Here is a 25,354-nt window from a genome sequence, read left to right on the forward strand (position 1 = left end):
TTTTGATGCCTCTCGGATCGCTAAGCCTTACTTTGACGAAATAGTAAGACTTCATGGTCTACCAAAAACCATCGTTTCCGATAGAGATGTTAAGTTTACGAGCTACTTTTGGAAAACTCAGTGGCACAAGATGGGTACGAAACTTCAGTTTTCTATAGCCTTCCACCCCCAGATCGATGGTTAAATCGAGGTTGTTAACAGGAGCTTAGGAAACCTCTTAAGGACCTTTGTAGGGGAAAACCTTAGAGATTGGGATTCTAAGTTACCCATTGTTGAGTTTGCTTATAACAATTCTGTCAACCGAACCACATTTCTGAGCCCAACTGAAATTGTGTACGAATACCAACCTAGGCAACCTATAGATTTAATTTTCATGGGTCATAAGTCTAGAGCATCTGAGTCTGCATATGCATTTGCATTGCATTTATAAGAATTGCACAAAGAAATTAATAAAAAAGATTGAACAAAGTAATGCTAACTATGAACACAATGCGGACCTCAAGAGATGATTTAAAGAATTTGAAGTGAGAGACTTTGTGATGGTTCGGATTCATCCAAAGCGATTCTCGCAAGGGATCATCAAGAAATTACATGCAAGAAGCGCAGAACCTTTCAAAATAACATTCAAAATAAATAGTGATGCTTATGTGCTAGACCTTCCCGAGAGTTTTAACATTAATCCTACGTTTAACATTGAAGATCTTGTAGCCTATAAGGGTCCAGAGTTTAACCCCACTAATCCACTACATACTGAGCATTGTGTGACCCCACCTGGTGAGAACCCCATCCTACCTCCACTCCCAAACATTCCCACTTTACCTACTACGGAGAAGATTGAAGAAATACTTAGCGACTAAATCATTTCCACTAAAAACGGTGGTCGCCAAAGGTATCTAGTTCAATGGGCAGGGAAACCGGAGACGGAGAACGTGTGGATCGACCGGGACGAGCTGCAGAGATTGGACCCTGACCTACTGGAGTGGTACGAGACTTCTAGAGATGCTTACTCAACGGGGTTGAGCTTTCTCCCACCTGGGGAGAATGATGAGGACATCAAGTTTCGACATGTGTACCGTCGTTGGCGACGCAGATAGACGACTACGATCCAAAACTTCTATTTTTGATTTATTTTGTATTTTATTTGTTCTCGCATTTTATTTTCCTAGTTTACCCTTGTAGGTATTGAGTTGCTATTGTAGCCCCAAGGGCATTTGTGTCTTTCTAGTTTTGTTTCATTTCGGCCTATTTATAGGAGGCCTCTTGCATTGTACTAGTTGATGAATTGTTGAATGAAAATTTGATGCTCTTTGTTTGATCTCTTAGTGAGTTCATGAGAGGAGAGACCTGAGGAGGGTAATGGCTAGACCCGTCAACCGTTGGTGGATTCCAAGGTTCGCGGCCCCGATATCTTCTTCTTCCCTAACTCCAACTCCTTCTCATCACCCATCACCCATCATCCGCCTGCCTCCCTCCAACCCCACATCCCTTCTGCTTTCCAAAACTGAGCCCCCCACCCCATCTCGCCTTCCCCCCTTGGACGCCCCACCCACTGGCCAAACCCACTAGCCGCCGGCCTCCCCTCCTCCGCCCCACCTCCCTATCGCCCCCAAGTCAACCCGCCGGCCAACCTGTTCCCATGGTTTGAAATTCAAATTCATGTGCATCAATTGTCTTTCCTAATTTACATCCTAAGCAATTAGGAAAGTTTCCCCTTTTACTAATTCAATTAATTGATTGAAATCCAACATTTCTTAGTGCTTTAGACCACTTAGGAAACTTTCTAAGTAATATCAAATCTGAAATCAAATTTCAGATTTGATTTAACCTTTGTTTATTCTCTTGGGGGCCCACCAACTTAACATTAATTACTCTCTCTCAGCTCTCCCTATGGTCGGCCCCTCTCCATGATCTTTCTCTGTTCAATTTCATTAATAGCCTCTCATTAAGCCTCCCTAATTACCTCCCATAATTCCCTCACATCCAATTTAATTCTCTCAATTAAAATTTGAATTTAAATTCAAATTCATCCCGCCAATTCCACTTAATCTGAAAATTAATTTCAGATTTCTAAACCTTACACCAAATCCTAATTAGCTCTAGCCGCCACCTTCTCCAGCTCCTCCCACCCGAGCCCCCACCTCTCCCCTCTTCTCCTTGGCAGCTCCTCTCAAGTGGCGGCTTCCCCCTTCACCGCAACACCACTACACACGGCAAGAATCTCCCATGATCATGTATGGCCGATCCAGAGCGTGACCACGGATTTGCATTCGACTATCAAGGGAACATTGACATCATCCGATCGCCGTTCTTCGACATTGGATTCGGATTCGACTACACCATTGAAGGATACTTAAACCGTATTCTTCCCCATCTCGTGGACGTCCTCGACGAGCAGCTACCGGCAGACGAGTGGACAATCACTGGGCGCCCACCCGCTTCTCCAACTCCAGCTCCTTCCCCGGCGGCTAGTACCCTCGGCATCACTTGTTTATTAGTGGCATCCTTAAGTTTGTGTTCAATCCTCTTCCGCTAAGCCGAGCGTCATCAAGAGCGTATGTGAGGGACTCCGAGGTGAATGATCTAGATCTTAAACAGTGGATTTTTGTTAAGCGCCATGTGTTTTATTATTTATTTGTTGGTGTAATTTTGCTAGTCTCCTGATGCTTTTAATTGTAATCAATTAACATCACGAATTCTTCCGTTGAAATTTTCTGACGATCTACCTTGATACGCATCCGTTTATACTTAGCTACGCAAAATTCACAAATTATTAATTTTTACAAGCAATTCTTGCATCGTATTACATCAGTTTACTTTGTATCTCATTTCAAAATTATATTTTAACATTTAATATTGAAATTTGTAGTTTATATCTTTATATATTGATGTTTTATTTTGCTTTTGTCATTTTTATGAATTATTTGTAAGTTCATGTGTTTTTATTTTTCTTTTTTGAGGCTTATACCTTGATCTTTCTCGAAGCTTACACCTCGCCTCACTTAGACAAAATATCTTGATTCTCGATTTCAGTTTTTAAACTTGATGTGGAGCTTTTTAACTTCTTGTTAATTGCAGGCTTTTGGCCCATTATTAAGGTTTCATATTTTGTCTTGATTAAGAACCAAGTTATAATTTTCCTTCATTTTGACAGTTCAAGCATGCTGCATTGTCTTTTTCGGTCTCTTTTGTTGTCTTCTGGAATTTTTCTGCATGTATTTGAACAAGCAAGATTTGAAACCAGATGAGATGAAAGGTTTTGAAAAGAATTAGTGGCTTTATGATCTCCTTTTGTAAATTCCCTTGATATGTGACAGATTATGCAGAAAGATCTGAGGAAATTACTAGTCAAACTAACCGTAGAATTCTCGGCTGTTGATTAGAACTTTTTGCATCTTTTAGTAGGTAAAACATTATGGTTTTCTGTATATATAATATGGTTTTTTATTTGCAGGAATTCTTTGCCGATTTTTGTGCCATAGACCCTTACCATTTCACCTTGAATTTGCACATTAATCACATGTATATGATCCCAGCAGTTATAGACCCCCCAAGTTCACAAAACTTCTGTGATCGCATCGTGGATGGTATTGCTGCAGTTTTCCTAGCACTTAAGCGCCGACCTGTCATTCGATATCAACGAACTTCAGATGTTGCAAAGAAGATTGCACAAGAAACTGCTGTGAGTATTAATTACGAAGATCATAAAAATTAAATTTACGCATTGAAGTTGTTTACTCTTGTAAGTTTTCTCAGTATGATTGTTCCTTGCTTCATTTACTCCATTCTGCTCATGATTAGTATCATTTTTCTTTTAATAAATCACTTAAAGCTCTATTTTGTTTGAACTAAATTCTGCAGAAACTTATGTATGAGCAAGAAAGTGGCCTGTTTGATTTCAGGCGTACAGAAACTTCTCCATTATTACTTGTCATTGATAGAAGAGACGATCCAGTTACACCTCTGCTGACCCAATGGACATATCAAGTAGTGTGACTATATTTCTTTGTTTTATATTTTATTCTTCAGATTTTTTTTTTCCACAACAACAACAACATCAAGCGTTTGTCCCACTACGTGGGGTCAGCTAGATTTTTTTTTCCCGTAAATCTTTTTTTATTAAAAACTACTATAACAACATTAAGCCTTTATCCCATGTGGGATTGACCATATAAATCATTTTTATCCATTGCCCCCTATTAAGAATCAAATTCTCATTCAAATTGAAATTTAATGAAAAAGATGTCATTTCTACTAACCAATATAGGCCAAATCCAATACATCTACTGTCCTAACTTGGTTGTCGGAAGGCCGAGGTTTCATATCCAAACCAACTAAGATGATTCTCTCTAATGTTATTTGCCACTATAGCTACTCCAACCTTCTCACATATTTACTCGTTTCATATTCTGTCTCTAAGAGTGAAGTTGTTATGAAACAAGTGCAGGAATCACTCAAATAGTGGCTAAAATTGAGAATTCAGCAAGAACACAGCAGTTTTTGAAAAAATCTCTTGACAAAACAATAGGAAAACTTGATAATTGAAGAAAAGTGGAAGGAAATAAGCAAGATACAAAGGATCTTCAATTCGAGAGGAAGATCCGGCTCTCCAATTCTCTAACCGACAGTTAGAACCCAAAACCTAAGAAGAAATACAGAAAAAACCAAACAATTGCATAACCCCTACCCTAATCCCTTCCCTCCTATTAGAGAATACAAAATAAGAGCCAAAAGGCTAAGCAACCCTCCCATGATTAATTTTCCCTCCTAAATGACACCCCCTCATTTGCATTGGCCATTAATTCATGGGTCCCACAAGGGGGCTAGCTCCCCCCTTCTTCTGTCTGGAATATACCAGGTGCTGGTCCTCTTGGGCCGGCTGAATTGGTCCAATATGGACCGGTCTATCAATACACCCTCCCAAAGAATCACCTTGTCCTCAAGGTGGAAGGATGGGAATTGGTGTTTCAGTCGCTCAAAGTTTCCCAAGTAGCATCGTACTCAGATAGATCTTTCCACTTGATCAACACTTTTTTACTTCCTCTCTCCCCTTGACGAACTCCAACGATTCCAGAGCCACCTCCAAGTCCTCTGTTAGCATCACTGGTAGCTCTGCAGTTGAAGTGTGATCATCTATAGCTCTCCTCAACTGTGAGATGTGGAAGACCGGATGTATGGTCATTGTCAGTGGTAGCTTCAATCAATAAGTCACGACCCTTTCCCTCTCCACTATCTCAAAACAGCCAAAGTACCTCGGAGCCAACTTCTCATTCCTCCTGCTAGCCACGACCCTCTATCTGGAAGGATGAATCTTCAAATAAATCCTATCCCCTACCTTGAATTGAATTGCCTTCCTGTGCTCATCAGTTTGTCTCTTCATAATTTGTTGGGCCCTCAACAAATGTCTTTTCAGTTCCTCTAATATCTTGTCCTTCTCCTCTAAGTATTGCCTTGGTGAAAAGACTGATGTGCTGCCTTGCTCAATATTTACCAAGTTTGGCGGATCCCAACCATACAACACTTTGAAGGAGTCATCTAGGATGATGAAAGGTACGAAGTGTTGCTCCAATATTCTGCCAATGCCAGCCACTTTGCCGACAACCAAGGTGTCTCTAAAGCAAAACACCTCAGATATGTCTCCACGCTCCTATTGATCATCTCTGTTTGCTCATCAGTTTGAGGGTGGTAAGCGGTGCTCCTCTTCAGCACAATCCCCTGTAGTCTGAACAGCTCTCTCCAAAAATAACTTAGGAACACCTTGTCTCGATCAGACACTATAGACTATGGTATCATATGCAACCTGACCACGTCTCTAATAAAAGCTAATGCCACAGTTACTACGGTGTAAGGATGTTAGAGAGGAATGAAATATGCATATTTGCTCAGTCTGTTCACTTCCATCAGAATAACTATAAACCCCTTAGATCTTGGTAGCTCGTCTATGGAATCCATGGAACCTCCTCCCATACTCTACCTGGGAGTGCCAATGGCTGTAGTAGCCCCCCTGGAGTCATTGCTATATACTTGTTCCTCTAACACACTTCACACCTGGCCATCATTTCCTCTACATCCTTATGCATCCCCTTCCAGTACAGTTCAGCAGCCAATCTTCTATATGTCTTTTGGACACCGAAGTGGCCCCCAATCGCGCTCCTATGAAACTCTTGCAGCAAGAGGAGAATATGAGCTGAGGTTTGTAGCAGCATAAACCTCCCCTGATATAGAAGCCTTTCCTCATCTACTGAATAACCTGGGTGGCTACTACCATCCTTCAGCAGATCCTCTCTGATCTTTCTCAACTCTTGGTTTTGTGCACTCTCTTCCTTGATAGTCTTCCAATCCAACATGAGCGGCACTGAAATGGCTACCCCACACACCTAGATAAAGCATCCGCCACCTTGTTTTCAAACCCGCGCTTATACTGTATCTCAAAATCATATACCAAAAATTTTGATAGCCACCTCTGATACTCCTCGGTCACCATTCTCTACTCAAGCAAGTATTTCGAGCTCCACTGGTCCTAACTATGAAGTGTGTTCCTAGCAAGTATATCCGCCACTTCTTAATAGCCACTACGAATGTCTACCTTAAATCTGGTAGTGCTAGGACTGGTACTGTAGTTTTGACCATCTTCAACCTCTCAAAAGCCTGAGTAGCAGCCTCACCCCACAAAAAGTTGTCTTTCTTTAACTGCTCTGTTAGAGGCCAAGCAATGGTGCTGTGCCCCCTCACGAACCTCCTGTAGTATCCTGTCAATCCTATAAATCCTCTTAACTCCCCCATATTCCTAGGTAGAGGCCACTTCAACATTGCCTTGATTTTTGCCTTCCTAGCAGCCACCCCTTCTTGGGATATAATGTTCCCAAGCACTCCACGCTCGCCTAAGCAAAACAACACTTCTTCAAGTTGGCCCTCAACTGATGCTTCTATAAAATATCCAAGACCATCCTTAGATGCTCCAAATGCTCATTACTAGACTTGTTATACACCAATATATCTTCAAAGAAAACCAAGACAAACCTCCAGAGGTAAGGTCGAAACTTCTTGTTCATGAGGGGTTGGAAGGTAGCCGGGGTGTTGGTGAGACCAAACGACATCACGAAGAACTCATATTATCCCTCGTGTGTCCTAAAAGCCGTCCCTGGAATATCTCCCTCTCTCATCCGGATCTGATGGTATCCGGACTTCAGGTTCATCTTTGTGAACACCGCCGCTCCACAAAGCTCATCTATCACTGGAATGAAAAACTTGGTTGGTGTAGCTCTTTATACAGGGCCTGATAGTCCACACAAAATTGCCAACTTTCATTCTTCTTTTTAACTAGTAGAATTGGGCTGAAAAACGGACTCATACTCTGCCTGATGTTCCCAGCCTCCAACATCTCTCTGATCAGCTTTTCGATCTCATCCTTCTTGATCTGGGGGTAGCAATACAATCTGACACTGATCGGTGATACCCCCTCCTTTAGCATAATTTCAGGCACCTATGCCCTATGTGGTGGCAATCCCTAATGTGGTTGAAAATTCTCATTGAACTGCAATATAATCGGCTGCACCGAAAGAGAGATGCCCCATCCATCCTCCCCTATGATCCCCTCCAAGCTCTGCAGCTCCACCAGAAATCCTCCTCCCTCCTCCTGTAAGTCTCTTACCATGGTTTCAATGACATCATGACTTTGGAGAGTCTTGCATCTCTCTTAATCATTATCTTCCTCCCTTCCATTAATAGTTTCATTGTCAGCGACCCCCAATTTATCTTGATATTCTCCAAGATCTGTAGCCATCTCATCCCCAGGATGACATCCGTGCTGCCCAACTCTAATGAGAGAAAATCATCCCTCACCTAGATCCCCTGTATGGTTAAGACAACTTCTCTACACACTCTTCTCACTGTATTCATCTTTCCTGTCCCCATCATCACCCCATAGCCTCCTGTGTTTACCAATTTCAACCCCAATTGGTCCACAACTTGGATGGAGATGAAATTGTGGGTGGCCCCACTATTTATCAGCACCATAACCTCCTTGTCTGATATTTCTCCCCTCATCTTCATAGTGTGGCTCGGAGTGAACCCTACTACTAAGTTCAGGGACACCTTAGCCACGTCTAAATGTAACTTCTCCTCTTCCACTGACGCCTTACTCCCACCTCTCTCCTCAACTTCCTCATCATCACAAACTGTGAGAACTTGAAGAGTTTGGTCCTTACATCTATATGCCCAAACATGTACTTCTCATCACATATGAAACATAGCCCTTTGTCCCACTTATCTTGCACCTCCGCTTCTGTGAGTGCTTGAAGCACCCCCCCCCCCCCCCCCCCTTCCTCGGGCGAACTCCACTATTCCTAGGAACTTCTCTCTGGAAGGATCTTTGGGTTTTGGGAGCTAAGGTTGTAGGTTTACTCGAATAAGCTCCTCCCACGATGTTGCGTTTGATGGCTTTTCCCCTCTTACATTTTTCCTCCACCCTCTGAACCAATTCCATCGTCTCTCTTAGCCCCTTAGGCCTCAATACCCTGAGTTCGGCCCGTATGTCCTCTCTAAGCCCCTTTATGAAATTCTTGTCTAATCCTTCCTCAGAAATCGCCCTCAGTCTTTACTAATTCATCATCTTTCTCCTGGATCCCTTTTCCTTGTGATGCCACCCTAGGAATCGTCGGTGATGCCTTCGTGTGCATCTAAAGCATCTTTTTCATCATCTCTTCAAAGTCCCCGAAGCGGTTTTTGATTGCTAAGAGTCTTCCTTCCACCCCGAAATATTTTTACTCTACTTCAACCTTGAGTTGTTCCATCTCTCCCTCCAATGCATCCATTTTCTTTGCTGCCATAATTTAAATCTATGCACTGATTGCAAAATCAACAAGAAAAGATTACTTTTTCCGCCCATAAATTTACTTTGATACCAATTTGTCATGAAACAAGTGCAGGAATCACCCAAATAGTGGCTGAAATTGAGAATTTTAGCAAGAACACAACAATTTTTGAAGAAATATCTTGACAAAACAATAGGAAAACTTGATAATTGAAGAAAAGTGGAAGGAAATAAGCAAGATACAATGGATCTTGAATTCGAGAGGAAGATCCGGCTCTCCAATTCTCTAATGAATGGTTAGAGCCCAAAACCTAAGAAGAAATTGCATAACCCTAACCATAATCCCTTCCCTCCTATTAGAGAATACAAAATAAAAGACAAAAGACTAAACAACCTTCCCCAAATTAGTTTTCCCTCCTAAATATCCCCTCTCATTTGATTTGGCCATTAATTCGTGGACCCCACAAGGGGGCCAGCTCCCCCTTTCTTCCGCTTGGAATATACTAGGTGCCGGCCCTCTTGGGCCGGTTGAACCGGTCCAATATGGACCGGTCTATCATAAGCCACACATCTACCTAAGAATTCTCATCTTTGCAACACTTAAGTTTATTTTATGCTTCTTATGTAATGAACAAATTTTTGTGCTATAAAAAATTACAGGTCTCACCACCATCTTATAAAAATTTCTCTTAAGTTTGAGTGATACTTTTCTATCACACAATAGGCCCAATGCATTCTTCCAATTCCACCATCCAACTTGAATTCTATTAATAATATCCATATGTATTTCACCATCACTTTGAATAATAGACCCAAGATATCTAAAACGTGTACTCTTATTAATGACTTGATTGCCCAAAGTCACAATTTCCCCACTAGATCTTTTACTACTAATAAAAGTGCACTCCATGTACTCGGTTTTAGACCAACTCAAACGAAAACCTTTAGACTCTAAGGTTGGTCTCCATAATTCAAGTTTTCTTTCAACTTCCTCTTTAGTCTTATCAACAAGAAGAATATCATCAATGAAAAGCATATATTACGGTGCATCCTCTAGCAAATGTCGTTGTTGGGTCCCAAGTTCTGGATGAGAAAAATGGAAAGCAGCATTAGATATTTGACAACTAACGTAAATTTTGTCGAACAATCATGACAATAATTTTTTTTTTTTTTAAAAACTAATATGAATAAAAGCCTAAGTTAACTAGTTTCAATTTTACTACAGGCAATGGTTCATGAACTTATTGGTATCCTAGATAATAAAGTTGATTTGAGAAATGTTGGCACAGTTCCCAAAGATCAACAGGTAGCATTCTATTGGCTCTCACTCTTTTCAAGTCATCCACATTTGATTATCATCCTGTAAAAGCTAATCAATTCAATATCTTCTACTTGTAAAGGAGGTTGTGTTGTCATCAGAGCAGGATGCATTTTTTAAAGCTAATATCTATGAAAATTTTGGAGATCTTGGATTGAACATCAAGCAAATGGTGGATGATTTTCAACAGATTGCAAAGAGTAACCAGAATATTCAAACAATAGGTAGATTTGATCAAAATTATGTGGTCTTTTAGGACAAACTATGCACGGACCTAGTTTTTAGATGGGAAGATCTGTTTCAAGTATTTGAATATATTATCTATTGAAATCTTAATACTCGCAGATGATATGGCGAAGTTTGTCAACAACTATCCTGAGTATAGAAAGATGCATGGAAATGTCTCCAAGCATGTAACCATGGTTACAGAAATGAGCAGGATTGTAGAGGAGAGAAAACTCATGTTAGTTTCACAAACAGAACAAGACCTTGCATGTAAAGGTGGACAAGCTGCAGCTTATGAGGTACTTTGGTTTGAATGTGATTTGTTCAATCAGCTGTTCTAATTTTTGCTTGAAAAACTATTTTATTTCCCCTTTATCCTGATTGAGGAGCATATAATATTTTATGTATGCTTTCCAATGCTGTTCTTATTGTTGATAAAGCAAAGCATAAATTGACATTAATAAAAAATGTAGCATGGTGTAGAGTAGAGATGTTATCAATAAGCCTATTGTTCAAATAATGATCTCTCTTATGTAGTTTATTCTTTCAATCAAAAAGGTGAACCCAAATTCTGTTCTGACTAAATTAAAAAGAAAAAGGAAAAAAAGAAAAGAAAGAGGGAGTTTTGAATAAAAGCGAAACAACACATCTCTACAATTCTGGCCCACCTCACACAATTATGCCCAAACAATACATCACTTCGCTATCTTAACTCCCTGGCGACAATCCAATCGATAAAAAAAGATGAGATAGAAGGAAAGAAAAGATGAACATCGCTCTGGTTCTCGTTGACTTGCAAAAATCCTCCAATCCCGATCCTGCCAAACACCTCTTCTATTTTAATAGCTGAACCCGAGCCCTAGCTCGACGCTCGCGGCTCCTACACGCGGCAGCCTGCTTCATGCGACCAACATGCCGGTCCAACTTCTTGCTTCTGCCTGCAGCCTGACGACTTTGATCCATGTGAAATTGAACCCACTACGGCCAACCGAACCCGTGACCAGATGCCCGTGCCTCCTTCGACGATGTTCCTTCTTGTTGGATTCAAAGTCATTCCTCCTTGCTGTTCTTCTGTTGGATCGCAAGTAATGACAACGATAAGAGCCTACTAGTTTCGAAAGTAGCCATCTTTCTTTCTTTCGTGTGCTTCTTCTGTTAAATCTTGTAAATCTACCGAATTCTTCGATTTAGTAAATCCAAGATTTATATCAAAAATAGGGAAATTGAAGAATTAACTCACTGTGAGATTTAACAGTTCCCTAAATCCTATTTGGCAGAATTTGTCATAAATTCTGCTCAACTCTTGCATAAATCCTGCATCCAAACAACCCATACGGTCAAGCCTTATAGATGATCAATTTAGTTTTTGTCTCTGTTGTGTAAAAAAAGATATGAAATTCAAACTAATGGGGCCATGTACAACTAATTCCAGTTGAAAAGTCTTTAAAATCATAATTTTTAAAGAAATTGTAAATTTTAAATGAGAAGAAATTCCAACTCAGACATCGCATCGTCAACCTTAGGTTTGGGCAAGATTTTTTAATCGAATGCCTCGCGCCGTCAACCTTAGGTCTGATTGAGATGATTTCAAATCAAGACCTCGCACCGTTGACCTTACGTTCTGTCGGGAAGAAATTATCGGCAAGTGTCGCCCTGACTTCCTCACAAGGGGAGATGACGTCGCGAGGCTGCCGAAATTGCCTTGAAAAATCGACAAAATTGAAGAGCGATTAATTAATTTAAATAATCAATTAATTGTAAAAGAAATAGTTATTTTAGAATTAAATGATAATTAATTTATTAAGTTAATTAACATTTAGTGAAATTAACTAATTATTTGATTAATTGATGAAAATTAATTAATTAAAATTAATTGATGAATTTAAATTAATTGGTTAATTAAAATTAGTTATTCAAAATTAATTAATTGGTTAATTTGAGAGCACTTAAAATTCGAGAGCATTTAAAAATCTGAGAGCAGTTAAAATTCGAGAGCAATGAAATTTAAATTGATTAATTGGTTGATTAAAATTATAATATTTAATTAATTAAATTAATTAATCAATTAATATCGAGAGAGACACTATGGTGAGAAATTTCATTTAAATGCAAAAAAAGAAATTATTTTTCCACTACTCAAACCTAACGAACAAGCTACATTGAAACCACTCCTAAATCTATGACTCAAACAAGAGAAAATATCTCCTTTGCAAACCCTCCAAACTCTCCAATCCTCCTGTGCGAGCTCCAAAATAGCATGAACTCCTGCAAACAAGCAAATAAAACTCTTTTGCATTGAAATTAAATTGCTAAGACAAGAAAAGAATAAATGCTACACTAAACTACAATATTGGTACAAGAAAATAAGGTATGGCACTAAAAGTAAAACTTGGTACTAGTGCAAGAAAGTAAAATAGGTTACTGGTACAAGAAAAAAGAACATGGTACTTAAAAGTAAAGTACGATACTGAAAGAAAAAGAATAAGTTACTGGAAAGTAAAGCAGGATACTGGTGCAAAAGAAAAGCAAGTACTGTGAACTAAACTACAATACTGTCAAGAAAAGAACAAACTACTGTAGCAAAAACACTAGTGTCGGACTAGTAAACAACTAAAAGCTAAGTTCTAGTGTCAAATTAGCAAATAACTACAAGCTAAAGTACCTACGGGTACAATCCAATCTACCTTGAACAAACTCAATAGGCCACTTCCAAAAGGAAGCAGTAAGTCCTACAAATCAAACAAAACCATGGCAACTTAGCCTATAGGGCTAGGTTGTAAGACCCGCTAAAGGGCAAATTCTAAGTGAAGTTGTAAGACCCGCTAACGGGCAAATTCTAAGTGAAGTCGTAAGACCCACATGTTAGGGATATTGCTAAATGTAGTACAATGACCCTAAACTTCGAACAATCAGACATAAACAACTTTTCCTATAGAGCTTGGTTCTAAGACCCACCAGTGGGCTACTTCTAAAGGGAAGCAGTAAGACTCGTTCTACCGAAATAATCAGGCAACTTCAATAGTAGTTATAAGACCTATTATTTGTCAAAATTTTAAATGAAATATCAAACCTGAAAACCCAAACAAATAAAATGAACAGACATCTTAGCATATAGGGCTAAGTTGTAAGATCCACCAGTGGACAACTTCTAATAGAAGTCATAAGACCTGCTATATGGGCTAGTTTCAATGTAAGCCGTAAGTCCCGACCCAAAATTAAACACCCGGTCTACTTCTAATAGAAGCCGTAAGACCCGCTTCAATTCAAACTTCTGAGTAAGTTCTAATGAAGTTATAAATCCCAAACCAAAGTAATTTTTGGGTATTCTATTAGTGTAAATCCCAAAACCCAATAAAATTTAAATTTATATCTAACCACTTCAGTTTAGTTGGGATCCCTAAGAGGAAGTAACTCATGGCTGCTAATCAGATTCCCTAGACACTACAGTTAATGATTGTTAATAATGTTGGTAGACTGAAACCTACAGTGTACTTGGGATGATAGAACCATTAGATCTTGATTGGGTTTATCTCTATTTCCCCCCACAACTGAGACTAAAATACATAAAAATTATTCCTGCTTAATCGAGAGTTCTCTCTTACGAGTTAAGATGTGTAATTAACTATGAGTGCTTGTACTCATGGTAAGTAATGATCCAGTTCTAACTAAACCCTGACACTACCCTTAGAGGAAATCTGGTTAACTACAATCTGACTTAAGGGGAATGCAATCTTACAACTGCAAAATGGGGTTCATGCCTTCACGCCATTTTCCTTGAGCTAACATTCAGACTACTTGAAATGAATCTGAATAGTGTCTGTTACTTTTACTATTCCAAGTTCGACTACTTGTAATGGATTTGAGTAGTGTCCGCACTTTCGCTGTGCTAAGTTTAGGTCTTGGATTTTGGTAAATTGCATTGTTGTAACTTTGCATGGTTGCTCGAAATGAGTAATTGATGTTGTACATGCTTTTTATATTATGCTTGCCTTGCACAATAACTTGATGTTGTATTTAGATATTTTGGTCAGAGATTTTGGTAAATTATATAGCATGCAAATCTGGAAATGGGGAACAAAATTTGAACAAGTACAAATTATGCTTATGATTTATCAACAAAGCTTATTGCAGTAATCCGTTTTCTGTATGGTAGAATTGGAACTGTGGCTGTGATCTCAATTTGTTTGAACAAAGAATAATTCTTAACTTGATTAAATGGCTGATTAAGTTGATTTTCTTTGTTTGTTTGTCTTCTTAATCTGCTTGTTGTTTTCTTCTTCTTTTTTCTCCTCTCACTCTCCCAACTATTTAGTTCTGTATTGTTTTTCACAGTTCTATTCTCCCACTAGACTAAACAGTTTTCTGGTTCTGACATGCCAGTGTCATTTAGAATCTTAGCTAGTAGCCTCCCAACAACCGGGTAGCTCTTCCCACGGTTAACCAAGTTCCATCAGTTTCTTAAGTTTACTTTTTGTGTTCGACTGTTTGTATGTCTTTTCATTCTCATGCCCCTCTTTTTTTTTTCCTCTCCTTTTTCCCCTCACTCTCCCTTTCTGTTTCTTTCTGCATCGGTTTTCACCATTCTTTTCTTCCACCCCACTAAACGGTTTTCTTGTTCTGACACACCATTGCCATGTAAGATAGTAGCCTCCCTACCCATGTCCTAACACTAAAAATAAAGGGAGTGAAACACCTCACAATGATCCTCCTAGATTGAGGTGAACATGGAAGTACTTTATTAACTCATTACATATCATCAAGAAAAAATAATAATCAAAATTTAAGATGATTATTTAAATTAGCATTCTATAATATTTTTTTAGAATGGAAGCAATTTCACCAATGATCATCCATTCATCTAAGAGCTGTTAAAATAATTTAAAATTCTTTGTATATCATAAAAACTTGATAAAATCATACTGGACATACCTCTTAAAACTCTATCTTACAACAAAACTGCACATCAAAAACTGTATACCCAAAATATGAAAACCTGATGCTTATTTTACCATGTCCATCCCCTTTTCTGAACTAGTATTTAACATAATATGATGTGCATAAAAAGAAACTCAGCAAGATAAACAATTAAAAAATATGAAATAATTAACATTCAAGTTTACTTATACTCATACGTTATCTCATATGTTACCTATCGTCTTTTTGTAATAAATATCTAATTTAATCTCTGATCACTTTATAAGTAGAATATCTAATGAAAACAACTTCAGATAAAACATAAGAGTTCAAATACAACTTATATTTCATCAATTATTAATAAGCTATCAATGAATTTCTTTGGTTGTTCACATATATCATATACAATTTCTCCTTTCGACTTTATAATGGATCATTTTATAGAAGTGGCTCATTTGACTGCTATAAGCTCGAAAGCTATGTATTGAGGACCCTTTAGCCTCCCAATGGACCCACTTTTGTTGCCCTATTTGTACAGGTCAATATATATATCTTAGTGGAAGGACCCTTTGACTTTTTGCTTGGCTCGTGTCTGTCGTCCAACCTATACAACTCATGATCTTATCATTCTATCAATATACACATGATTTTTCTAAAGCTCCCTTTTTATCATTAAGGTATATATCGCTTTTTTATTTTTATCATTCTATATATATACATGCATCTTTAAAGTGAAGCATACATTCCTATTTTTTATAATAATAAAATAGGTAATTTTATCATAAACATGACTAGTAGTGATATTAATGTATAATAAATACATTTCCTGAAGTTATATTTGTTTATCTTACCTGACTGGGGTGGTCGACGATCCTTTTCAAGGTAAATTGTCTCCTCATTAACACCCCAAAGCCTGTTTCGTTTGCAGAAAGGCTAAATGATAGTTTTAACGCATTAAAATCAAATTTCAAATTTTGACATAATTAAACTTCAATTTAACCTCAATTAATATTTTTAACTCGAAATCATCTCTCATATAAATCTCAAGTTTCTCAACTTCTATTTGTAGCCAATTCAACTGGAGGAATTGATGAAAAATCTGATTTTACTTCCCACGCCCTACATTTTCCCTTCGTTCTTTCCTTCTCTTCTCCGGCCAGCCTTCAGTTCAGCACTGTTTTCGCTTCAGAATGGTTACGGGGTGGAGTATTGGGATTTGAATGTCTTGTGTTATCGATTAATATATATTAGTGCCTTTAACCTACTATGAACTACATTCTAATATCCCCTTTCACATCCGAACCATCATGGCCATTGATTCCCATCAACCAATGCATGAAAGCTTAGTGGATTTCCGGATTAAGAATTCTGCTTCAGTGTAATAAATCCGTGAACAGTTAAATTAAGAGCTCAACTTAGGTAATATAATAAAAATGCATTTTAATTTATATTAGCTTATGTAATCAAAATTTTTATATATACATACTAAGACGATTCATACAATTTATAAGATTTTATTAAAATACTATTTATAGTTTTTTAAGATGTGAAAAATGGAATATAATTTTTTGGAATTTTTTTGAGAATTTGGAACTTCTATCTTATCAAATTTCAAAATATTACAGGAAAAAAGTTAAAGAAGTTACAACATAAAAATACATGACTATCCGTTTTGTTATTTGTTTCTGACCTGCACCTTTAACTTCTCTTGCTATTGTCCTCCATGTTTTTCTTATCCAAAATGACTTTTTTTTTTTTTCATTTCTATTCCCAGTCATTTTCTTGGATCTTCCTGTTGACCTCCACAGAAAAGCTAAAGAAAAAAAATATAATGATAAGAAATTACATACCCGCTCAAATCCACATCATATACTAAAATCACGTCAAAATCCCGTTGGAAAAAAAAAAAAACTATTCATTCGGCGCCGTTCGAGTCTTGATCGGAAATATCATAGGAAATACTTGAGTTCGCAAGGAACTCTAATGGGAAATACTTGAGTTGGCAAGCAAACCTAACACTAATTGGAAAAAATTGAGAGGAGGCCGGAGCGCAAATTTTCGGAGCCCACACTTCCATGGGTTCTATGAAAGTGAACTGAATTAGTTGCATTTGATTCAGCTCTTGTTTATCTAAACTACACCCCATGATTGTTAATTGACTTCATAATATATTTTCATGCATTTCAGCACTTTTTTCTATTGAATTAATCAAATTAAGCATGTTTATTTGTCTGGTAGGTGGAGTTTTACTTGGCTTATCTATGGAAATTTATGGTTATGAATGCAAAAAATGAGCTTCCTGATTTAACTCGTTGTCCAAAGAGGTTGAAGTACAATTAGGTACTCCATAAGATTTAACATGAACGTCTCATACAATTTCGTCCTGTAGTCTTTCTGGAACGTTAGAAGAAGGCAGTTTTTTTCCTTTAGTATTTTATTTGATTATCATAAGGCCCTTTCTTATCGCATTATTTCAGTTCAGTCCAGTTCATCTTACTGTTGTTTTTTTTTAGTTCTTACTATTCGTTTGTTGAAGCCCCTTTCTGCTGCGGTTATATTTTTACCGGTTGATGTACAGAATTTTTTATACGTGTCAACAATGTTTTTATTTATTTATCTTGTTTAATGTATCATTTTTAAATATATTATTCACTATTTTTAATGTTTATCATGCCAGTTTTACAGTCATGATTAGAAGTTAGTGCGAGTCAAGACATGAATCTTAACTTGTGTTCCATGTCAGTTCTAAATCATTGCAACCCCACATTTGGCGATAATACATTTTGTCAATCAGATTCAAAAGAGAAAGTGTTTGTTTAAGCTGTCATTCTTAACTATATTGCACAGATGTAACTTCAGAAACTAATCTCTTACCCATTTTCCAGGCTGTAAACAATCTCCTGAACAATGAAAGCGTGTCTGATATTGACTGTTTACGGTTAGTAATGTTGTACGCCCTGCGCTATGAGAAGGAGAGCCCTGTCCAGCTAATGCAATTATTCAACAAATTAGCTTCTCGATCAGAAAAATATAAGTCTGGTGTAATATAACTAGACCAACTGCTTTTCTTTTTTGAGGTTTTCTCAATATGCTTGCCTCTAGTTGGAACAAATGTTCTTTGTATGCAGTTGAATTCTCAAATCACTTTTTTTTTTTTTAATTCGGTCTTAAATTATGTTCCTTCCCCTTTTGCACGCCTTCATTGTGATGATCTATGTACTTTGGAATAGAATTTTATCTCTCCACCATCTCTTCTTTACACATGAGAAGAAGTTCTGAACTTTTACTTAATTATTATGCTAAATGCGCATGGGTTTTCTTTTTGATCTGTGCTTTTAGAATAATTGTTTAAGTTATTTGAGGAATTTCATGCCAATCGAACATAAATTTGCATTTCATGATTTCATGCTGCAAAAGGATGAACTCTGCAAAAAGAATTGAAGAAATACTGCACATTTTTGTCTTTTTATATGATTTTTTGTTTACAACTTCAAGTTATCGTATTCCTCGTCCAATCATGTTATCAAGGTTGTTTTTGACATCCTTCCGATTTAAACTTAAATGTCACTTATTGCTTTGTGTGATATGCTTTCCTAACTTTGTATGGAAAACATGCTCCTTGACTGTTTATCTTCTAGTAGAACGCTTTTTTTTTTAATTGCTTCTTTTTTATACTTTCTCTGTATGTATGCTGGTTAAGAAGTTGATAAGTGGATATACATGGTTCACCAGCTTGTACAATTCCTCTTAAAGCAAGCAGGAGTTGATAAGAGGACAGGTGACTTGTACGGCAATCGTGATCTACTAAACATTGCTCGTAATATGGCTCGGGGACTCAAGGTTTGTTATGACCTCTACTCTTCTTTTTATGCATACCAAACTCTCATTATGGTTTTTGTCTCTATCACAGGGAGTTGAGAATGTTTACACTCAACATCAGCCTCTTCTATTTCAATCCATGGAAAACATTACCAAGGGACGCCTTAGAGATATTGACTATCCCTTCATTGGGAATCACTTTCAACAGGGCAGGTACTTGTAACTACATCTTCCAAATTTCTATAGCACAAATTCTTTATCGTGGATTCATGGTGAATCAAACTGTTTGGCCAATAATTGGAAGTACGCATGGAAACAAATTTTTAAAATGGTAACTTCATTGATGAGAGTTTGAGACCAATGTTTTGGCCTTTAAACGCAGTCATATTGCTTAAAAGCACTACATGGACCACCTCTAATATAGGTCATAAGACTCGCTACACAGGCAACTTCTAAACGAAGTCATAAGACCCGCTACCGTTGCACGGGCTACTTTTAATGAAAGTCGTAAGATCCGACCCAAATCCAAACATAAGGACAGTTCCTAAATGGAGCCGCAAGACCCAATCTAAATCTAAATTACGGCCAACTCCTATGCGGAGCCGCAAGTGCCAACCTAAACCAATCATCCACATTTAACCACTTCAATTTACTCGAATTTTTTAAGAGGTGACAACCCATGTCTGCTAATTAGATTCCCTGGACACTACAATCAACGGTCGTTAGTGTTGGTAGATTGAAACCTACGATATACCCGGGATGATGGAACCATGAGATCTTGATCAGGTTTACCTCCATCCCCCACAACCAAGATTTAAAACTGTTGCACGTCTAAATAATTAATTCATCCTTAATTGAGAGTTCTCTTCTACGCATTAGGAGGGATAGTTAACTATGATGGTTTTCCCTCATAGGAAGTGGAACCTCAGAACTAAATAAACCTTGATGTTGATCATCGAGGGAAATATGATTAATTTAAATTACAATCTACCTCGGGGAAAATGGGACCTATAAGCTTGCAAAAGAGGGGTTCGTGCCATAGCTCAACATTCATTTTCTTGAGCGAAAACAACCATACTTGGTTATATTTGAGGACATGTTTGGGCGGTGGCATATGGATCTAACCTTCTCTTACAACCGCATGAACTCCACTTCTATCTATCTCTTTCCTATACAACCTACTCGACCTCCGTTCAAGACTCCAACATCTACCCCATTACCCTCGTTGTTGCAACTTCCTCACACAACCTAACATCAAATGCCGATAAACTTGGCAATCTTCCTTCACACATCTCTCTTTCACTAGCTTTTTCTCTTTGTATCTCTTTCTATCGCCACTCCGCTTTCTCATTTCATCACTTCTTCTCTCTCTATTTTTCTCCATTCAAAAAAAAAAAAAAAGTTAAAAATATTTAAAAAAAGGAGAATGAAAAGTGCAAAAATATTAAAAAAAACATTTTTAATCTTGCCATCACAAATTCATCCCTTCACCCTAGATATCTTCAACTTGGTTCCTTGCATACTAAGTAATGGTGAAAAAAAAAAAACATGCACATCATCTCGATGCAACGAGGAAAGCTTGTTATATTTGTGGCCTTATTCGTGTATATAAAAGAGTTGTGCATGTTTTTTTACTGTGGTGGGTTAAGTCTCATTTGCATCATCTCAACAAGACTAGAAAGCTTCATTGTGCACATCTTTTTATTTCAGTATATGAAGGCTCATGGATGCTTTTCTAAGTGTGGTGGATTTGAAGACCCCAAATTGTGGTGTTGCAGATATTGACTATGCATATTTTTTAAGCATGGTAGGAAGGCTCATCACTGTCCGTAGAGATTGACACATGAAGCATTTCCTAGAGGCATGAAAATGGGATCCATTCACAACAAGAATTGGTGGAAGAGGGGATCAATCAAGGGAAGAGAATAATTGCTGATTACATGCCATAAGATCGAGACCGTTAAACATTTTAGTGAGGACAATAAAATTAGAAGCTTTCCATGTAGAGAATTTGTTGGTGTCATCGTGATTTGGAGGACATACATCTAAATGGATGATTTTTTCGTGAGAAACAACTAGAAATAGAAAAGCATTTAATCTACGAAAATAGTTGATACAATAAACTCGATGGTTTTACCAATGATGGGAGGTTTTTTTTTAGTTAGGAAGAGAAGTCTAAGAAGCTATGACATCTTAGAAAAGCCGAAGCTAAAAAAGCTATGATTAAGTTGAATCTTGTTTGAAGTTGTGACACGGTGAGGGGAACGAGAGGATGAGGCACGATCAATGAGTGTCATAGAATGTAGCCAAGCACACCAAATGACTGAGGAAATGAATGGAGTATGTATAGATGCTGGCAGAGGGCACATGTGTGAGTGGAGGTGGAGTGTGGGATGTTGGTACAAGGCGAGGTGGATGAAGAATAGGTGGCTTGTGAGTGTAGCGCCAAGCAGGAGGTGAGAGAGATCAATTCGTTGGGAGGACATTAGGATCAACACAATATGTGTGTAATGGTTTCACGAAACTGTGACCGCATGTGTGGCATAGGCGGAATTTGATATAGGTATAGATGTATGAAGAATTGATTGCTATTGCGTGCTATAGCAGGTAGGGGTTGAGCAATATCGGCGTGGTGGGAGGGGATCAGGATGCTATGCCGGTTTCTAGGAGGGAGATGGGGTTGGGTGACCGAGGGAAAGGTCTTCAAACCCAGCATTCAGAGGTAGTCGGGGTTACTAACATGGTTTGATATCATGTTTAGGGATTAAATAATAGAAAAATTACTTAAAAATAATAGAGGGATGAATACCATATTCTAGGGTTTTGTGTTTTCGTTGAAATTTGAGGATGATGATGATTTTGTGTTGATTCGAGGGTGGAATGTTTGTCTAACCTTCCATCTACTGTGTTAATACTGTGTTGTTAGTCTCCTCAACTTGGTATGTGACGTTGATCTTCTTTTTTTTTTGGTCCAGACCACAGGAAGTTGTAGTTTTCGTTGTTGGAGGAACAACCTATGAGGAAGCACGCACTGTGGCTCTACATAACGCTGCTAATTCAGGAACACGTTTCATACTTGGCGGTACTGTTGTTCTCAATTCCCAGAGGTAAAGGTTTATAAGCCTTGTTTGTTAGTTTATTGCTCTGCTAGTGTTTCATCAATTTTGTTATCTCTAGTATAGTTGTAGGGCTAGTTTGCTTGTCAACTCAATCATGTCCAATGAAGTTGCACCAATAAAATGGGGATGATGGAAATAAAGTTAATTTCATTTTGTATTCATGCAAATTCTCATGGGAAAAGCTGTTGATTAGAGCAAAACTTTCCAATATTCAAATGCGCAGGTTTCTAAAAGATCTAGAAGAAGCTCTAAAAATAGCTCGGTCAAGCATTTTAATTTAATCTCCAAGTGACTGAGATCAAAGAAAAGACCCTCAGATTTTTTCTTTTCAATTTTAAAGCTGCTTCAAATACTTGTCGCGCTCTTCCTTTAGCGATTAACTTGAAAGGTATCTTTAGATTGTAGATTCAATCTCGGTGGTTACATACGACTTTTTAAGGACAATTGAAGTTGGAAAGTGTAAATGTTGAGCATCACAGCGGTCTTATATTTGAGCAAGAAAGATTATTTTTTTCATATAGCAATTTTCCTAGTTTGACCACAGGAAAACTTTGTAATTATGAAATCTTGATGCTTTATACCAATATTTTTTCTTTTTCTTTTGCCTTTATTACTTTTAGAAACGGTAGACACCTGCTTTTTTATTATGTTGGATATCTACTCAGTACTCGATGATTGACAGTAATGAGCATGAGTTTATTTTTTCGTTGAATGAGAACTTTGCAGCTCTCACAGAACGAAAAGATTTTTGGTCATTTTTTAGCTTTGCAAAAGTGAAGATTGAGTATCAGAAACGATGTTTGTGACATCCCTTAGGTTTTGTTTGGTTTATTTGCCGTTTCGGTTTCAAAAACATCAATATTGAGGAATGGAGTTTTTGAAACGGAGAAGCTAATATATAATGCTTCTCAAACTAGTAGAGAAATGAAGTTTTTAAAAAAGTTTGTCTTACATTCAAACATCTTCCGTCAACTGAATTCTCCGTTTTAAACCGAAAAATGGAGGAGAAACGGGGAACCAAACGAGCCCGTAATCATTTTAAAGCTACATATATTAATAGCATTTAACTTTAAGGGGCTGTTTGCTAGCACCAAGGATTTGATTTTAGTGGGATTTCATAAATCTGCTAAATTTGGATTCCGGATATCCTGAGGGGCCTAAATCTTAAAAATTGTTTGGTAACATTCATGATAAATTCGATTAAATCCCATGTGATTATTTGGCTATAAAACGGATTTAACAAGCAAACTCTTCTTCTCGAGGCAATGGATTTCGTAAATCCGGCAAATAACATGAGATTTCGGAAATCCAGGATTTCGCACAAAAAAGCAGAATTTTTCGTATACGGCGGCTTTCATTTGCCTTGAGATTTGGTTTTGAATTTTAGGCCGTTTGGCTGGATTTTGCTCAAATCCGGCCTAAATTCTGATACCAAACAGCCCCTAAAGGTTTCCCCAGGTTTAAATGGTGAAAGGAGGTGAAGCTTTCGGCAGAGAGCGGCTGTAATCGTAAGAGTGGCAGAGATATCATAGTATTTGCTGGTGTGGCAATACCCTGTTTGTTGTTTTCTAGCTGGCTCATCAGGGAGGGGATAATTGAGTTAGTTGTATTCAAAATGGTGAGTTCTCCAGCCTGAGAAGCCTTGGGAGCACAAAACCTTCCACTTGCTTACTTGGTGCCCACGTACAAGTTCTTGGTGCTCGGTCAGCTTGCCGCGCTTGTTTATAGACTGTTAAAAGCCACTCCATCAAATGCGTGACTAGCACAATATTGATGATTCACTCGGCTCCTACCAATCCAATATCTACTTTTCGTTTTGTCAGCCCATGGGCCTTAAGACTTCTACTAGGGAAAAAGCGTGATCGTCATCCGAGACCAGTGGGATTGTGGGAGTCACTTGTAAGGAAGGGAAGAAATTATTATGTACAAACTTCAAATGTAGCTATGTGTTCAAACTCCAATAAACTCATGGCACATGAATGTTAATTTTGTATTGATTGTGAATTGACTATGTATTGAATTATGTATTGACTTTATATATTGATTGTGTACTAATTATGTATTGACTTTGTACAATTGTGTATTGATTAACTACTGGCTGGCTATGTATTAATTGTATATTAATGATGTATTGTGTGTACTATGTATTGATTGTGTACATATTGTGCATTGACTATGTATAGACTATGTATTAAATGTGTACTAATTATTTATTGATTATGTACTAACTATGTTTTGACTTTATATTGACTGTGTACTGACTGTGTATTGACTATGTATTGATTGTGTACTAAATATGTATTGATTGTGTACAACCTTGTATACATCGTGTACAAGCTTGTATAATTCTTCTTATATACACCCCGTGGTGTGTTTCCTCTTCTTAATATTTTCCCCCCTTATACACAAGGTGTGTATAAGAATGAGAAAGAGGCATAATAATAGTTGTTTTAGTTTCACAAGAATCATCACAATTATCAGCCAAATTTTAGAAAAATAAAATGTAAGGACTTTTCTATTCAAAATTTGATTTCAAGAAAGATCTTGATATGAATTGCCAAATGAAACTTTGAAAATCAAAGACCACAACAGGTCGTTCAACTATGATCATATATATAATTGATGAAGATGAATATTGGAAGGTATAAAATTTATCAAAAGCCACAATTATGAATTAGATAAGCCAAAAGGCTGACATCTACTTAGATCATGTAGGAATATGGGTGATGAGAAATCATTATATCTTATATTAATGACAGAAGTTGGGATAAAAATCATTGATACATTGCAGATGAAGTTGGAGAAATCAAGAATATTGGATTATCTAAGAGGGATGTATATAATTACATTCAGAAAGACAAAAGAGCAAATATTGAATATGGGAATACTAATTCTTAATTTAATTATTTAAAGATATGTAAGTTGATGACAATATGTTTGCATAAGACGTCCAAATTGATGAATTTGATAAATTATTGATTTTTTTGGATTGATGGGATGGACAAGATAGATTATGATTGCTTCGGAGATGTGGTAATTTTTTATAATAGCTATAGGCTTAACAAATATAATTTAGTATGTGAATCATTTGATCTTTTGCAGGTTTGGTTTCTAAGCACAATTTAATAAATGTTCCTAAAATGGGTAACT

The 25,354-nt window shown here is 37.4% G+C and overlaps 1 protein-coding gene across 6 annotated transcripts in view; it reads left to right on the plus strand.

Moving 5' to 3' along the window:
• LOC110106917 (vacuolar protein sorting-associated protein 45 homolog) overlaps positions 1 to 22,806 on the plus strand; it is a 37,540-nt gene extending 14,734 nt beyond the window's left edge. For 3 of the 6 annotated variants that reach the window (XM_028698902.1, XM_028698905.1, XM_028698903.1), the window contains 10 exons: positions 3,452 to 3,679; positions 3,859 to 3,984; positions 10,035 to 10,115; positions 10,210 to 10,351; positions 10,473 to 10,651; positions 18,152 to 18,305; positions 18,967 to 19,106; positions 19,177 to 19,298; positions 22,061 to 22,192; positions 22,428 to 22,806. In XM_028698902.1, the coding sequence (XP_028554735.1) occupies positions 3,452 to 3,679; positions 3,859 to 3,984; positions 10,035 to 10,115; positions 10,210 to 10,351; positions 10,473 to 10,651; positions 18,152 to 18,305; positions 18,967 to 19,106; positions 19,177 to 19,298; positions 22,061 to 22,192; positions 22,428 to 22,485 (1,362 nt within the window). In that variant the 3' untranslated portion in view covers positions 22,486 to 22,806. Of the gene's footprint in view, positions 1 to 3,451; positions 3,680 to 3,858; positions 3,985 to 10,034; positions 10,116 to 10,209; positions 10,352 to 10,472; positions 10,652 to 18,151; positions 18,308 to 18,966; positions 19,107 to 19,176; positions 19,299 to 22,060; positions 22,193 to 22,427 lie in introns of all 6 variants that reach the window. The other 3 variants (XM_020837003.2, XM_028698904.1, XM_020837005.2) reach the window with 3 other exon arrangements.
• Positions 22,807 to 25,354: the final 2,548 nt, after the last annotated feature.

Source organism: Dendrobium catenatum, unplaced genomic scaffold (assembly GCF_001605985.2).
Source record: "Dendrobium catenatum unplaced genomic scaffold, ASM160598v2 fragScaff_scaffold_1177, whole genome shotgun sequence".
NCBI classification, from domain to species: Eukaryota; Viridiplantae; Streptophyta; class Magnoliopsida; order Asparagales; family Orchidaceae; genus Dendrobium; species Dendrobium catenatum.